Source organism: Carassius gibelio, chromosome A21 (genome assembly GCF_023724105.1).
Source record: "Carassius gibelio isolate Cgi1373 ecotype wild population from Czech Republic chromosome A21, carGib1.2-hapl.c, whole genome shotgun sequence".
NCBI lineage: Eukaryota > Metazoa > Chordata > Actinopteri > Cypriniformes > Cyprinidae > Carassius > Carassius gibelio.
Window position 1 is genome coordinate 1789409 of NC_068391.1, and position 16266 is coordinate 1805674.

Here is a 16266-nt window from a genome sequence, read left to right on the forward strand (position 1 = left end):
TTGCTTGATATCACTGGTAACATGGTGTAATGATTTTGTGTAGTCAGATCAGCTAAATATGATGCCTTTGTAATTACTGTATATAGCTACAATTGTTAGGGCAATTTTCCCCCCAAAATATTTAATTTAATTTAATTTAATTTAATTTAATTTAATTTAATTTAATTTAATTTAATTTAATTTAATTTAATTTAATTGTGTGCGTGTCCCTGCTCCTCCGCGCCGCTGGGTGGCGCTAACATCAATAGCAGCGGTGGCGTCACTCTGACGTCACAACAAGCTCAGCGTTACTCATCGTTACAAGATATTGCTTCAGCTCGCGCAGAACAAGGTTAGTTTTACACACATTTACTGCATTCTAGCCAAGTTTTCAATAGAATATATGATCTTCTAATGTCATATATGTGATAAGAACATAATCATGAGTTGTGTGAAGTGTGTGTGGTTGTTTATTGATCAGATTCATGATTGTAAACAGGAAGACAGCAGCGATCAGACAGAGTTGATCGTTCGTAAACGTTATGATGATTAAAATAAATGTAAATATTGAGAAACTAATGTGTAAATCGGACTTTATATGTTCTGATTACGTATCTGTCCAGATCAGCTAAAGATGACGACTTTGTAATGAATGTATACTGAAAATAATCTGGCTGAATGGAAAGCTACAGAACAATTTAAATCTGTTTATAATATATTTATATTTATATACACATCCTGGCACCATCAGCTGAGATGGTACTAGCACAGTACTTTGTATTACATGTGAATAATTGAATCATAAACGTCTGTCTGTGGAATAATAGATAAAATGGTTTATCAATGCTCCTTTGAAAGATTGATGTTGAAATGTGAATAGATCTGATGCTGTGTTTGTCTTCAGTCATCTGAAGATATGGTTTGCATTCCCTGCATCGTCATCCCTGTGCTGCTGTGGGTTTATAAGCGCTTCCTGGAGCCCATCATCTATCCGTTCATCTCTCCCTTCATCAACCGCTTCTGGAGGAAAGAAGCCGTGCAGGAGACTCAGAAACACAGCACTGTAAATCAGCATTCAGCACACATACACACACACACACACACACACATAGACCCATACTAACACACACACACACACATATACTTATATACTTCTGGTCAGAAGCTTGGGGTCAGTAAGACTTGTAATGTTTTTAAAGAGGTCTCAAGGCTGCATTTATTCAATCAAAATTACAGAAGAAAACAGTAATATTACAAAATGTTATTATTACAATATAAAATAGTGCTTTCCATTTTAATATCCTTTAAACTGTAATTTATTTCTGTGATGCACAGCTGTATTTTCAGCATCATTACTCCAGTGTTCAGTGTCACATGATCTTCAGAAATCATAATAATATGATGATTTATTATTAGACTTATCAATGTTGTGCTGACATATATATTTTTGGAAACTGATAGTTTTTACAGGATTATTTGATGAATAAAAAGTTAAAAAGAACAGCATTTATTAAAAATGTAAATTTTTCCTAACAATATAAATCTTTGCTATCACTTCTTAACAATTTAACACATCCTTGGTAAATACAATTTTTAATTTCTTTCAGAAAAATAAAAATTTACTGACTTCAAACTTTTGTACTTGTATATTGTTAGAAAAGATTTATATTATAAACAAATGTTTTCTTTTTAACTTTTTATTCATCAAAGAATCCTGAAAAAATTATCACAGTTTCCAAACTGATAATAAATCAGCATATTATTATGATTTCTGAAGATCATGTGACACTGGAGACTGGAGGAATGATGCTGAAAATACAGCTGTACATCACAGAAATTAATTATATTTTAGTTTACCCGTATTTTCTGGACTATTGGCAGTTTTTTTCATAGTTATAGTCATGTGCGACTTATTTATCAAAATTAATTTGACATGAACCAAGAGAAATCATTACCGTCTCCAGCCGCGAGAGGGCGCTCTATGCTGCTCAGTTCTCCTGTAGTCTACACTGAAGACATAGAGCGCCTTCTGGCGGCTGGAGACGGTAATGTTTTCTCTTGGTTCTTGCTTCTAAATAAATGCGACTTATAGTCCAGTGCGACTTATATATGTTTTTATTCCTCGTCATGACGTATTTTTGGACTGATGAGACTTATAGTCCGAAAAATATGATGTATTAAAACAGAAAAATACTATTTTACATCATAATAATATTTCAAAAATATAAATTTTTGTCCTGGAGAAGAAACTCCTGTGAAAACATTAAAAATCATTCTGGTCCCAAATATATATATATATATATATGTGTATAGTACTATATGATAATATTTATATAATATAAGCATTACTAATACAAACATTATTACAGTCATTTCCACAGAGTATTCACAGAATAATTCACCCAAAAATGAAACTTCTCTTGTTATTTATGGTCATGTTAATAAAAGGTTTCCCCTGAAGCACAAAAGGAAGAGTCTTTGTTTTCTAGTAGTGTTTAGATGAGCGTTTACATTCACAGTTCTTCATTCTCTTCTTTGTTGTCTTCCTCAGACTGAATGTAATGGAACGGCAAACGGAGCCACGGCAAACGGAGCCACGGCAAACGGAGCCACGGCAAACGGACCGAAGACGACGACCGATAAAAAAGCCGACTGACAGATCTCACGGCTCTACAGTCATCACTGATTATATTTTAGAATGTAGATATAAACTAATATATGATCCTGTCACATTGCTTACACAAAATACTTTAATAACGTTTAATAAAAATGAAGACAGTTATCTGTAGATTTTGTTTTTATCATTCCATGATCATTTACTGATTCTACCTTCCACTCAGATCAACTGCAGATTCTGTCTATGACTTATGATGCTTAATTTAAAAATAAACATTGAAATAATTTATTTGTGGCTTGTGATGATGCTTTCAATGGTGGATCTTTATAATAACTAAAATAATGAAATAAAATAAGGTGGCTCCAGTTATGATTACATGTATTAATAAATAATAAAAACTCAAAAGTTAAATCATAGTACTTTACCTAGTAAAATGGCTTGTACCTAGGCCAGGTTTAAGAATAATATACATTTTTAAATACAGTTAAATTCATCTAAAGAAAGAAATGAATGGCAGTTTTTATATTTATAATGTGTTTTGTATTTGTTTTTTATTTAAAAATACGTTTAAATATTTTGTAAAAAATTATATATATTTTTTTAATACATTTGGACTAATAATTAGAATATATATTCTATATATTTTTTAATTCTAGTTATTTTATTGATTTATTTGAGGGTCAATAATGATTGCGGATAGGGAATGTAATTTTGGCTGTGGCGTGTTAATCACTTTCACCGGCAGGAGGCGCCAAAGTCCTAAATTTGAAATCAGTTTTCAGTTAACCGCAATGCATTGTGGGCCACAGCGCGCCCCCTTTAGGCGGCAACGGACATGACTGAGCGGATAAACGCGTTTCGAAGCAGCGAGCGAACAGATCGTGATAAATAATAAGAGACTAAAGATGGCGACGGTGGAGGATTCACGGGATAAATTCGGTACCAAAACTTCCCTTTGGATTCCAGAGTCCAGCGGTCCAGTGGCGCAGTGAGAGCCGCGAACCCCCGAGACCCGGTTCTGCTTCCGCGGATCCGTTACACGGCTTCTCTTCTCGCTTGCTGCAGCAAATAAAGCGGATTTTGGACTCAGATCGTCAGAACCGACGCCGGATCCCGCAGATATGATCCCGGACTGAATACAACCCGAGTCGGTGTCGAGCTGTGGGTTGGTTCGGTGCATGGAGGCCGCTGAAGGGAGTCTGTCCGCCCCGGTGTCGCAGTGATTCGGGTCGGAACCGGATCGTGATGTATTTTCTGAGCGGCTGGCCGCGGAGGCTCCTCTGCCCGCTCCGGAGCAGCGAGCGGCCCTTCCTGATCGAGCCCAGCGCGCAACGCTTCTACCTGGCGGTGCTGTCCGAGACCCAGATCAGCATCTGGTTCAGCAGGGTAAGAAACTCCTCAAACTCAGATGTTTCAATGTTGGATGGCGTGCGTCGGTAGCTTGTGGGTTCGAATCCCAGCTTCAGACTTCCTCCAGATCAGCCCATTGAGTCTTTAAAGGTGAGCTGATGTGGCTTAGTGGTGAAAGATGGAGGTTTAAGGGACAGAAATGATGGGTGCTGTGGTTTAGGGGTGAAAGATCTGGGTTGGTGACCCAAAGGTTTTAACTTAAGAAACTAATCGATTTTATTAAGCCAACTGGTTATGGTTTTAAATGCAGGAAGTTCGGTATTTTAGTGGGATTATCAAGAGGATTATTAGTTAAAGACTAAGGACTGTTAACTTTTAACACTTGGTTAATCTAGTTAATCACTTTCAGAGCCTTGGTCTTGCAGTTTTAATTTCTTAAGTGGGAAATGGTCAGGTTTGGTGAACCAAAGGTTCAATAGGAACCAGGTTTAGCCGAGTTAGACACCTAAAATGACTTTAAAGCAATGGTTTAGGGGTTTAAATGCAGTTAATCCTACACTGTTAACTAACATTATCTAGTGGTTTAGTGATTGAAGTCTAAGTTGTCAACTTTCAGCCTCTGAGTTTTTTGAGTTTGTGGTTAAAAATGATAACTCAGTGGTTGTAGGTTTGAATCCCATTAGTTTTCGATTGGCTATATTAACAGAATTGCTCACAGATGGACTGCTGTCGTTTAGTGGTTAAAGTATCAGTTCTGCTTTCTGTCTGTTTGTTCAAATCCCAAAACACAGAGATTCATGTGGATCAGTTTCAGCAAAACATAAACTGGTTATGCAAACAGTTTGGATTTTATTCCATGATGCATTCATTCCAGTCAACATTGAACAAGATATCGTCTTAATATCAGCATTTAGGGGGTCTAATGTGGGGTCCTGTGGTTTAGTGGTTACACGTCTGTGGTGTTACAGATCGACTCAAACCTCATGAGAATATTATTTTGTCTGGATTAAAACAGGCAGGCAAACAGCCTCATGATCCGAGCTCTGAGTTCATGTTTGAATAATGAATGATGTGAGATCAGGTCTGATGAACTCGAGCTTTGAATCTGAGAAGGTTTATTAATGAGCCACATCTGTCAAGTCTATCTAGACTAGTGGAGGTTAAAGTGCTGGTTTCTGAGTGTGTGTGATGTGTGTTATTGACAGCTGTCGCTTCAGACTTCAGCAGGTTTGGATGTTGTTGCTCAGTGGGTCAAAGTGCAGAAATTCACAGCACAGTTTTCAGGCTCAGTTTACCTCGTCTTGACTTGAACATTTGAGGGTTTGTGTAATGAAGTGTCAGCAGACTCAGGAAACAAGATCATCAGAATAGGATGCTTTCATGATTATGAAATGTGCTCACGTTTGCACTTGTAGAGTGAAACTGCAGTGTTGTGAAGGAGTGTGAACTGTGGTCTCTGACATCACAGACGGCACGTGTCATAAGTTAAACTGATATTTTTAAACCTCTGACCACATCTGCTTTTGAATGATATTTCAGTTTGAGTTTAATGACAATTGATGTCCTAATTTGCTGAAAATGTATTCATCGTCAGCTCATGCAAAATGAATAAATAAGCTCTTAAAGTGACAGGAGTCTAATAGCACTAAACATGTCATTAAATGGACAATTCTCCCAAAAGTGTAGATTGTCATTATTTACTTGCTCTCATGTTGTCCCTGTGCTGAACACAAAAGTTGAAATTAAGAATGTGGTTAACCGAACAGTTCCTGGTCCCCATTGACTTTGATAATCGTAAAAAAATATATACTATGGACGTCATTGGTTTACCCACATTCTTTAAAATACATTTTGCTTTCATCAGAACTAAGAAAGTAATTTAGGTTTAGACGACTTGAGAGTGAGTAAATGATGACAGAATTTTCGTTTTTGGATGAACTGGCCCTTTAAATGTTAATAAAACATCAAAACAGAAAATAAATCACTTTTTTCCCAGGTTTTTTCCCGGACAGTCTTACTATATGCAGGCGGCAAAGAGTCTGACCTCACAAAAGATTATCAGTCAAAATCTGTCTCTCCACGAATGTACTGAGTGTTCATAGTAAAACTGATTTTCTCAGGAAATGAACAGCAAACAATGAGCATTGTATGAAAATATGACGGGATGAACAATAAAAACAATGAATGCACTTGATGAATAAGAAAAAAGGTCATGTAACAGTGGACACAAATTAAAAAAAATATATCTGCATAATAAGATACATAAACTCCACATAATGAAACAAGTAATTGATATTAAGGAACAATTAATTGCTGAAAATCCAGGCCATCCAGGTTTAAGATGAGTTTGTTTCTTTTGGAGAAATGCAGCATTGCATCACTAGCTCAGCAATGGATGCTCTGCAGTGAATGGGTGCCGTCAGAATGAGAGTCCAAACAGCTGATAAAAACACTTCTGTACATTCGTGGAGAGACAGATTTTGACTGATAATCCTTTGTGAGGTCAGACTCTTTGCTGCCTGTATATAGTAAGACTGTCCGGGAAAAACCTCCAGGTCTTCAGTCAAGAGCAGTGAGTGATTGTTTTTCTGTTTTGATGTTTTTTAACAGTTCACCCAAAAATGAAAATTGTAATCATTTAATCTTTCTCTCAGGTTGTTTTTAACCTGAATGAGTTTCTTTCTTCTGTTGAACTCAAAAGTTATTTTAAAGAATGTGGCAACCAAACAGTTGCTGGTCCCCAGTGATGTCCACAAATATAGTTTTCATTTTTCTCAAAGATAGCAAATGTTTGGTTTCCCACGTTCTAAATTTCGTCTTTTGTGTCCGGCAAAAGAAAGAAATGAATGCAGGTTTGGGACTAGATTAGAGTGAGTAAAATAATGACAGAATTTTTTTTTTTTTTAGGTGAACTGTCCCTTTAAGGACAAGCGGCAGCATGTTAATACTATTAGACTGCTGTCACTTTAAGAGCTCAACAGTTTACTTTAATTTTGGACATAACCAACTGTTTATATGTAAATAAAGTTTTTGACTGTATTAGCAGAGTCGGATGTGATAAGTCCGTATGTAGAGTGTCTGAGATGATCCAGGGGGAAAGAAAGGATGGTGTCTGGTGTGTGTGTGTGTGTGAGAGTGAAGGTGGAGTTACACAGCTGGAGAGGAAGAGTTCCTTTTATAACACACACACACACACACACACACACACACACATACACATACACATACTCTTTGTCAGTAGTGCTGAGGTCATGCATATCAAAGCTCCCGGTCTTGATACATCTTTGCATATGCACACACACACACACACACACACACTCAGGGCTGCTGAGCTTCCTGTCAGTGTGAGATCACAGACCAGTATGTTTAACATCAATCACACATCTATTTACCCTACAGATTTTACTGATCACTAACAGCATCAGGATCATCGTTCAGCTGAAGAAGATCATTCTTTCGTTTGCTCTCTTTATCTCATTCCAGACCTGAAAGACTTTCATTCTTGTGTGGAGACCAAACACAATGATTAAAATCAGATCATATTAATACCTCCATAACAGGATGTTTAGGCCCTTGATGCACATGAATTTAAGATCAACTGATTTATAAAGAGAAGTGCATTTAGGAAGATTTCTTTGTGCATATAGACAGTTTATAAATCATTAATAGGAATTGTTCATTTATTTAGAATCCTTCTACACGCGTCTGTAAATGAGGTAGTAGCTGATATCAACTCTGACTGAGGAGAATCACTCTTATTACACAACAGCACTGGTGAAATAAATCCTCAGTGTGTGTGTGTGTGTGTGTGTTGTGTAACACTGTGAGATCATACATCATCTGTTCTGTGTGTGGAAACTAAGATGAGGACTATAGGTGAACAATAACCAACATATATTACTGTGTGTGATAGTTTGCTGTGTATCTGTTAAATTAAACAGTTTGAGCAGCCACACGTCAACTTATGACTCAACAATCATGTGAGTTTGGGGCAGGACTAACCAATGACAGACCATGTGTTTGAGAAACCTGTTTGGAAACAGTCATTATTATTATTTTTTCAAGTGATTTTTTTTCTTTTATTCTCACTTTGAGTTTCTGGATGGATCTAAACTATCAGGTAATTGGGTTTAGAGAACATCAGGGCTGTGTCTCGATCCACTCGTTCCCTCTCATCACAATCAGCTCAACATTTACCCCTTCAGATATGTTTTTGTGACGGGAACTTGTTTGCACATGAGTAAAGGTGTTTTTGTCAGACCTGTTCTCTTGCAGTCTGTGTACTTCTGACTTTATTTTATAGTAAGGAATGCTTCGAGGAAATATATCTGAGAAAAAGTATTAGGGGTAGGTTCAGGGTTAGTAGTTATTACATAGTTTTTGTAGTTACTATAAGTGCATAGTATGTACATGAAGAACAGGACTGTAAAATTAAGTGCAGCCTCATTCACACTAGTTTATATGATATTCCTAAAAACATGTGTTTTCTGATTTATTGAGTGATTCTGTTTTGAAAGTGTATGCAAATTACCGCACATTTAATTAGATAATGATTCATTGGTATATTTAAACATAACATGCTTCAGAAAACATGTGCTGTGATTAATCAGCTGGGGAAGATAGGGTAAAACTTGATGACTTTTCTTAGTGTGCTTGAGTCAGGTTGAAATCGTGCAGACGATTGAACAAGCGTCATTTATGTGCACCTGTGTCCTGCTTTCACACGCATGTTGTGCAGATCGGGACAGGAAATAACATGTTCTGTGTGTGAGCGTGCTGAATTCAGATCTCCACTGAATGTTGAGTCCGTTCAGTTCAGTTCATCTGCTGTATGAAGAGCAAGTGTAGTCAACTTTACATGAGGTCTGTGCATGAGATGTACATGCATGATTTCTGGTGTTTTCTCTTCATTGTCAGATCTGCTCTCCTTTCTTCATTTAGTCAGGCGATATATGATGATACAGGCGTCATGTGGGCTGAAATTCATCCGCTAAATGTGCCACTTTTGGTGTCAGTTTTACTCAATAGCTTAGCATAAATAAGAAAACACACACACACACATTGAAGGTAAATGCAGTGTGATTCTGTGACATTAATGTTAGTTTTTCATGAGTTCTACACGTGTGTGTGTGTGTGTGTGTGTTGAGCTTTACAGCTCCCCGTTGGCTGAATGAAACCATCACTTTGCTTCCATTTTTGGGTGTTTTTCTTTGTGGCCAAGTGCTGTTCTCATCTGCAGATCCGTCTCCGTCTCTCGTTTCTCCTGATGTGTTTCCCTGCTGCTCTTCATTTCACAGCGAGATTGTGCTGTGTTTCTGACAAACACACGCTGAACATCATTACACTTTGATTTTTATTACAGGAGTATTTTGGGTTATTCATCAGCGTGACTGATTATTTCATACATGAGCAGTGAACATTTAAACTAAAATGACTTTAGTGCAGTTAGACGTGCACTTATTATGTGTGTTTACTGCAGCTTTTAGTTAGTTCCTCTAAAGGTTTGCTTCTCTGTCACTTCTGCTTTTAAGGACACTTTCACTTTATGTACTTTATAAGATGATGAATTGATGAATTAGATTTGTATATTTTCTATGTACTGCTGCTAGTGTGTTCTGTGTCTGTTTCCATGCAGTTACTAAAGGGTTGCAAGCATTATATGCAAGTCTGGGCTTTTGTTCAGCTGGTGAAAATGGAGCATTAGATGACTTCATAAACACACGCATGATCTGAGCAATCCTTCAGGTCTGAGCTAGTGAAGATGAGCGACTCAAACGAGTGTCTCATTCTGTTTCCTTCTCTCTGTCTGTAGCCCAGCGTGTTGATCGTCAGTTATATCGAGTCTGGGAAAGCGACCGCACAGTTCGGCTTCTATCAGCAGGTGGAATGGAAGCCCGACGACTCCATGATCGCAGTGACGGTGAGTAAAACAGTCTCTCACGCGGTTTATGAGGAGGTCAACCATCTGTCTGTTGTGTAGCGAGAACCTATGACATCAGCAGGTGCCCCATGATGCCAAACTGTTGCTATGCAGTTGATAAGGTGATGCAAATGACTTTAGAATATTGCTATGCAGTTGCTAGGGTGTTCTGATTGATTTAGTCCCTCAGAAAAGTCTCGTATAGCTGACTTTCAGAATTCATAGTTTTACACTAGTCTTGTGTGTGGAGTGTGATTGCTTGATTGTAGCCATGTTTCTTCTGCCACAAATGTCTCCTGAAAGTTCTCCATGCTAGCACAATAGCATTAATCTCCCTAGCGAGTATTTTCAGGCATTATGGGTAAGGGGTCTGTTCTAGAAGTTATGTGTAATTACTCCAATCACAAGTGTCCTTCACAGACGAGGCGATTGTTGAAATGTTAATGTGTCTATCACTGCAGATAGTGAAGAGAACGAGCGCTGTGCTTGGTCTTTTGTTTGGCTGATAATCGCTGTCCTTCTGCTGAATGAATACAGACACAGACAGAGACGAGGAGAGACGGCTCACGTCTGTCAGTCACGTTCTTCTGTTACAGTACAGGACTGTGATTAGATTTGCTTTTATTGATCCATCACAGCATCCTCTCAAATCTGGAAACCTTTCTACATTTGGCTGATTAACCCTTTCCACCATCTGAAGTTTGGTACCTAGAAATTAGTTTGTACTTGGTACGCTTACATTTTATTTATTATATTTTCATTGTTATTTTGTACATAAAAAAAATACATATACAGAGCCAAATAATTTATTTTTAAAAATACCTCCCATTTATAAAAAAAAATATTTATTTGTAAATGTTACTTTTGTAATTTGTCTGTTATTTAATAAACTGATTATTTCAGTATCGATTTTTATTAAAAAAAAAGTTACTTAAATGTATTTATTTTTATTTGTTGTAATTCTGATTTTAAATAGCTGTTATTCTGTTTCTATTTTTAATACCCTCGCTATTTGATCTCCTTTTATTTTACATTTATTTAATTTAGTTTTTGCACCTCTTGTATAATAAAAACACAGATAACTGGGTCTTTAAGGAGCCTTTTCTTAAGTTATTTTGCGGTGTTTTTAAATATTTTAGCGCACACACACAAAATAATGTTTTTTTCAGCATCTTGCTCCATAAGCAGCACAATTACGCTGCTGTTGTTGTTTAGTAGCTGTGTGTCCTGAGACTGTATTTCCATTGGTGTAGTGTGTCCGGCTCGGACGGCTCTGGTTCTGTCCATCAGATGCGGTCAGAACCGTCATGTGATCTCTGTGTTTCCACTGCTGGACGTCACAGTGGTGCAGAATTACAGCGAAACCTCAGGCATCATTTCACAGCGCCGCTCTTCTGTGTCTGAATCAACATTCAGTGTCTCGTCTTCACAGCGATCTTTGGGCTCAACAGGAAATAACAGATGATGCCCGGTTACTGGCTTCATGCAGGTTTAACTAGTCAGCTGACAGTGTTTGGTTCATTTACACGAGCCACTGATGAAGCTGACATTAATAACACTGATCTGCTGCTTGTAAATGTCACGGATATAAATCACGCTCACGACGGCAGACTAGACATCTAAATATTCATTATGCATAATAGTGTTTCTAATTATAATTCAGAAGAAATTGTAATCCTGTAATTAAGTGGTTTAACACTGATTTTGTTATCCAGGGTCGTGAATATCCCTCAGTGACTCTCTTTGCTGTTTATACTGTAAACAAGAGCCCAGAGGATCATGGGATATCTCGGTTTATTAGCTGTTATTCCTTTTTATGAATCCTGTCAAGAATGTGTTCTTCCGACAGAGACTTCCGACTGATTTTGTGCTCCAGAGTCACATATAATCATATCAAGTCACATTACGCACACATTTTTGTGCTCCTAAAATCATGTCCTGAGCTGATCTGTTGCTCTGATTCACTCTCGTGTTTTAATCGGTCACTGCTGTCTCGTAAAAATCTCTGAACAGAACGAGGAGTTCAGACGTATACAGAGCGAAGGCAGATACCAGCGGATTCTCCGACACAGCTCGCAGCTAATCAGTGGAGCATCATGGGTAATATTGGCAGGCCGTTTTTGGCATCGCTGCATCCAAGACATTCCCTGGAGTTCAGTGATTGGCTGGAGCTTCAGCAAACTTTAAAACTTCCCAGAAACAGAGCTTCGAGTGATCAAACCTGCAGATGGAGCTGAAAGTAATCCATGGCTTTCTCACTTCCTGCAGCGACTTCATCTGCTGTCGAGTCGAGTCTGGTCTGTGTCTGAGCTGTATGTGTCACCTAACGACACGCTGAAATCAAACCAGTGTTTCTGCCGTCTGAGCTTTCTCAGCTTTTGCTGTGGAGTTATTTCTAGGACTGAAACACATGCACTTGACTGTGAAACGAGTCTGACATTAAACAGTGCAACAGTTGGAATGTAAAACTCGTGATGCGTTTGTCTCCAGTGTTTTCGACTCCTCTGTCAGATTGTTAGCAAACGGCCTCGTTACACATCAGCAGCTCTGAGTTCACAGAGGAAGTCAAATCATGCAGCGGTTTGATGACGAATGTAAATCTACCGCTAGTGTGCTGCTCAAATCTGAGCTGGTTCACTCTCACCACATCAACAGCCGGAGAATCGCTGACTTGAGCCTTTTCACTGGGTTTTGAAGCTTTTATCCTCCTGTCTTTATGTAAATGTGCAGATCGCTGAACCTACTGCCTTCCTAAAAACTACAAACACTTATGATCATTTAAACATGACGGTACATTTAAAAAAAATATATAAAAAAAATCGGGGTTGTAAGAAATGCAACCGCAGTCTGTTCTCAAGGTTGTCACTCATGCATTGATGTATGGATCGAAGACTCTTTTGAGTTGTCAAACAGTGACTTCTTTTCTCTTATCTAAAGGAAGCATGACTGACACGGTGTAAAATTGCTCGGTGTTCGAGAGCTGTACGCTGGAGTGAATTATTTCAATGCATTTCTCCTTACATGACGGGTGACTGAAGACTGATTAGAATTCATATGATGCTTAAACGATCCTGTGTGTATATAACGGATCTGATCCGGTTCACTCCTGTAATCATCCTTCAGCAAACAACCAGCGCAGGACACAGAAACACGGGAGACTGCTGTGTTAAAGCCTGTTCACAGAGGGTTAATCTCCACTAAACGCTGAATCAGAATCCTGTTACAATGATGCAAGCCCCCCCCCCCCCACCACCATAGGTTATTAAAAATGTTCAATTCTTTTTTATATATATATAGGTTTGTTTTAGATTCTATGTTTAATCTAGATTTATGTTGGTTTAATAAATATTGTTTTATAGACTTAGATTTTCATTTTAGGTTTATTTTTTATTTTTTTCTAGATTCATATTGAATATTTTATTTAATTTATTTAATTTTATTTTGTAATACAAATTTTATTTGTGATTTATTTTACTTTTTAATTCGAAATTTATTTTTTTATTTTAGACTATTTATGTTATTCTGGATTTTTATTTTTATGTAATTTTGGATTTATTACTTATAGCTTTATTTATTTTATTTTTTATTTTTATTTTTCAGTGAAATAAAGAACTGATATGGATGGTTTTGTCACACGTTGCTCTTGATATTGTTTGTTTGGTGTAACGTGATATGTAAAGCTAAAGCTAATGTTTCTCTCATCTTCTGATGACATTTGAAATCATGTTCAGTGTAAACGGATGCATTGTGAAACCTCGGCCAGCGTTGCGTGAAGCTTTTCTTCAGCTGTGTTCTGGAATGCTGCCGTTTGTTCAGTCACTTCCTTGGGATTCTGCCTCTGCCGAGCAACCAGCAGTAACAGGAAGGAGTGACATTCCGAGAGGCTTTGTGTGAGTTTCTGGCTCACGTTCGGCTCCTACTCAGCTGTCTCAATGTCTCCTCCCTACATAAGCAGCTCTCTTCTTACGGGACCTTTACACAGAGCGAAAAACAAAACAACAAACATCTTTTTAAGTATATATTTTTTAAAATTTGCATAAGAATATTGCCAAACATCTAGCCCCTAAGTATAGACATTAAAATGTGTGTGTGTGTGTATATATATATATATATATATATATATATATATATATATATATATATATATATATGTATATGTCATATAAAAATTGGAGAATTATATTTTAAAATATATATATTTTTTAATTCTCATTGAAGCATATTTTCTAATATATCTTGTGATTTGTAGCAAAACATTTTTTTAACTTTTTTTTTTTTTTTAAAGACGTGCTGTTTATAACAGCATATAATTAGCATATATTTCCTCTTTTTTTTTTTTTTTTGCGTTTGGCTGTTGTTGTATTTTGTTTGATAAGATAGTTGGCTGGCTGCTGCTGATGGGTGTGTGTTTAGAGTTGAGGCTGATCTCAGAGCAGTTTGCAGCCGTTCACAGGTTCAGACACGCAGATCTGATGATCATCTCTCTGAACACACTGAACAGCAGCTACGCTTGTTCAGAGAAGTTGTCAGCATGTCAGTGTCCAAGTCAATATGGGATGTGTGAAATTAAAGAAGCTTTTAAATGTTTCCCTGTTTTGCATTCATGTGATTGATAATGCTATTACAGGTTACTGAGCTACAGTCATGTGATCCACAACTAGTCCACACAGGTCTAAAGTACTAACCAGTGTTATTACTATCAATGATAAAGTATAATTTTTGTATTTTCACTTAATTTTTAGTATTAAAAAATATGTATATTTAAAATAAATAGATTTCAATTTAAATCAGTTTTTCTTTTTTGTTATAGTTATTTTACGGTTTCAAATGAAAGTAAGTGAAAATGAGATGTTGCCTTGGCAGCTAGATGATTTTAGTTTTAGTTAATAATAATAATAACCATTTGAACTAATCTGTTATGTCTATTATTATTATTATTATTGTTTGCCTGATGGCAGCTTTCTCTGATCATCATCAGGTGTCATTACGACAGAGCGCATTGATTGTTGATGTGGTGTGTGTGTGTGTGTGTGTGTGTGTGTGTGTGTGTGGTCAGGGCAGTGGTGTGTGATGGAGGATGGGTGTTTCCTGGAAGTGTTTGTGTGGACGGGGATCGATGAACGAGCGCCGCTCCCGCTGGGAAATCAATAATCAAATAAAGCCTGACTGATGCTGTGACGTAAGAATCAGAAGCAGTGCGGTCTGAATCAGTTTTCTGGTGCATCAAAGTTTTTTTTTTTTTTTTTTTTAACTGTATTATTCTAAATAGTTTTAAGTTTTACTTTGTTTTTTTTTTCAGTTTTAGTTTCAGTTCATTAAGTAATTTCCATACCTCAGCTTAACTTATAGATGCTACCATTTTTCATTTTTGTTTAAGATTTCCATCTAATATTTGTTTCATTTTGGCTTTATTTAATTAAACAAGTGTGTTTAAAATACTTCATTTAGTTAATAACACTGTGTGTTGTAATTATATAAAAAAATTACTAAATGTAAATTCAAATTATTTGAAAAAAGTTATTATAATTAACATATTTATTTTATTAATTCGGGATTTAAGATGTTAAAATGATTCAGTCCACTGATTGCAAAGCAGTTGTATTATGTACTATTGTCATTTTAATATTTTAAATATGCTTATATATTTCTAAATCGTTTTTAATTCATTTTACTTTCAGTTTTAATTAAATTGTTTTTATTTCAGTTAGTAATGTTAGTACTTCAACCTAAACTTAATTCAGTTGGTTGAAAAGGCAACTTTTCTCATTTCCATTTAGTTTTTTAGTTTTTTTCATCAGGTTGTTCTTTAGAATATTCCGCTAATTATATTTTCTTTTATTTCAGGTATTATTATTTAATAATAATAATTACAAACACTGTTACTTAATTATTCAAAAAAATAATTGTAGACCTAATTTGGAATGATTCATTGAGGAAATTAGTTATCTGAACGATTCAGTCAGTTATTAAGAAGATTCATTATAAAGAACCATTGAGTCAAACGATTCGTTCTAAACCTAGTCAGTGTTGCACTGCGTGCTTGTTTTGCATCAGTGAATCAGTTCATGAATCGAACATCTGAACGAAGCCATTCAAAACCCATCAGACATCTCGAAACTGAGATGCACTTTTATCTTCCACATGATGATCTGTTAGGGAACGCATCACTTCCTCTTTCTCACTGCTTCCGTCTGTTCTGAACACAGTAAAGTGGCATTCAGGAGGAAGAGTGTCTCGTCTGAAGAGTGTGAGGGGATTCTGGGCTGGAAGGAGAACAATCTGTTCAGGGTGTTGAACTCTACAGGAAGTTTCTCTCTCTCTCACACACACACACACACACACACACACTCTTCACTACGTCTCCTTCCAGTTTTTCCATCATCTGTCCTGCCAGAAGCTC

General features: G+C 36.7%; 2 protein-coding genes across 3 annotated transcripts in view; both read left to right on the forward strand.

Annotated features, from left to right (window-relative positions):
- The first annotated feature begins 229 nt into the window (after positions 1–229).
- LOC127941403 (UPF0729 protein C18orf32 homolog) lies at positions 230–2884 on the forward strand. The gene is made up of 3 exons (XM_052536401.1): positions 230–331; positions 884–1042; positions 2531–2884. Exons 2-3 carry the CDS (start codon positions 896–898, stop codon positions 2633–2635), a joined length of 252 nt encoding a protein of 83 aa, XP_052392361.1. The 5' UTR covers positions 230–331; positions 884–895; the 3' UTR covers positions 2636–2884.
- A 533-nt stretch (positions 2885–3417) lies between these two features.
- The window catches only part of ric1 (RIC1 homolog, RAB6A GEF complex partner 1), a 32680-nt gene continuing 19831 nt past the window's right edge, over positions 3418–16266 (forward strand). The window contains exons 1-2 of one of the 2 annotated variants that reach the window (XM_052536536.1): positions 3418–3982; positions 9759–9866. In XM_052536536.1, coding sequence (XP_052392496.1) covers positions 3842–3982; positions 9759–9866 — 249 coding nt within the window. In that variant the 5' untranslated portion in view covers positions 3418–3841. The remainder of the gene's footprint in view (positions 3983–9758; positions 9867–16266) is intronic. The other variant, XM_052536537.1, reaches the window with a different exon arrangement.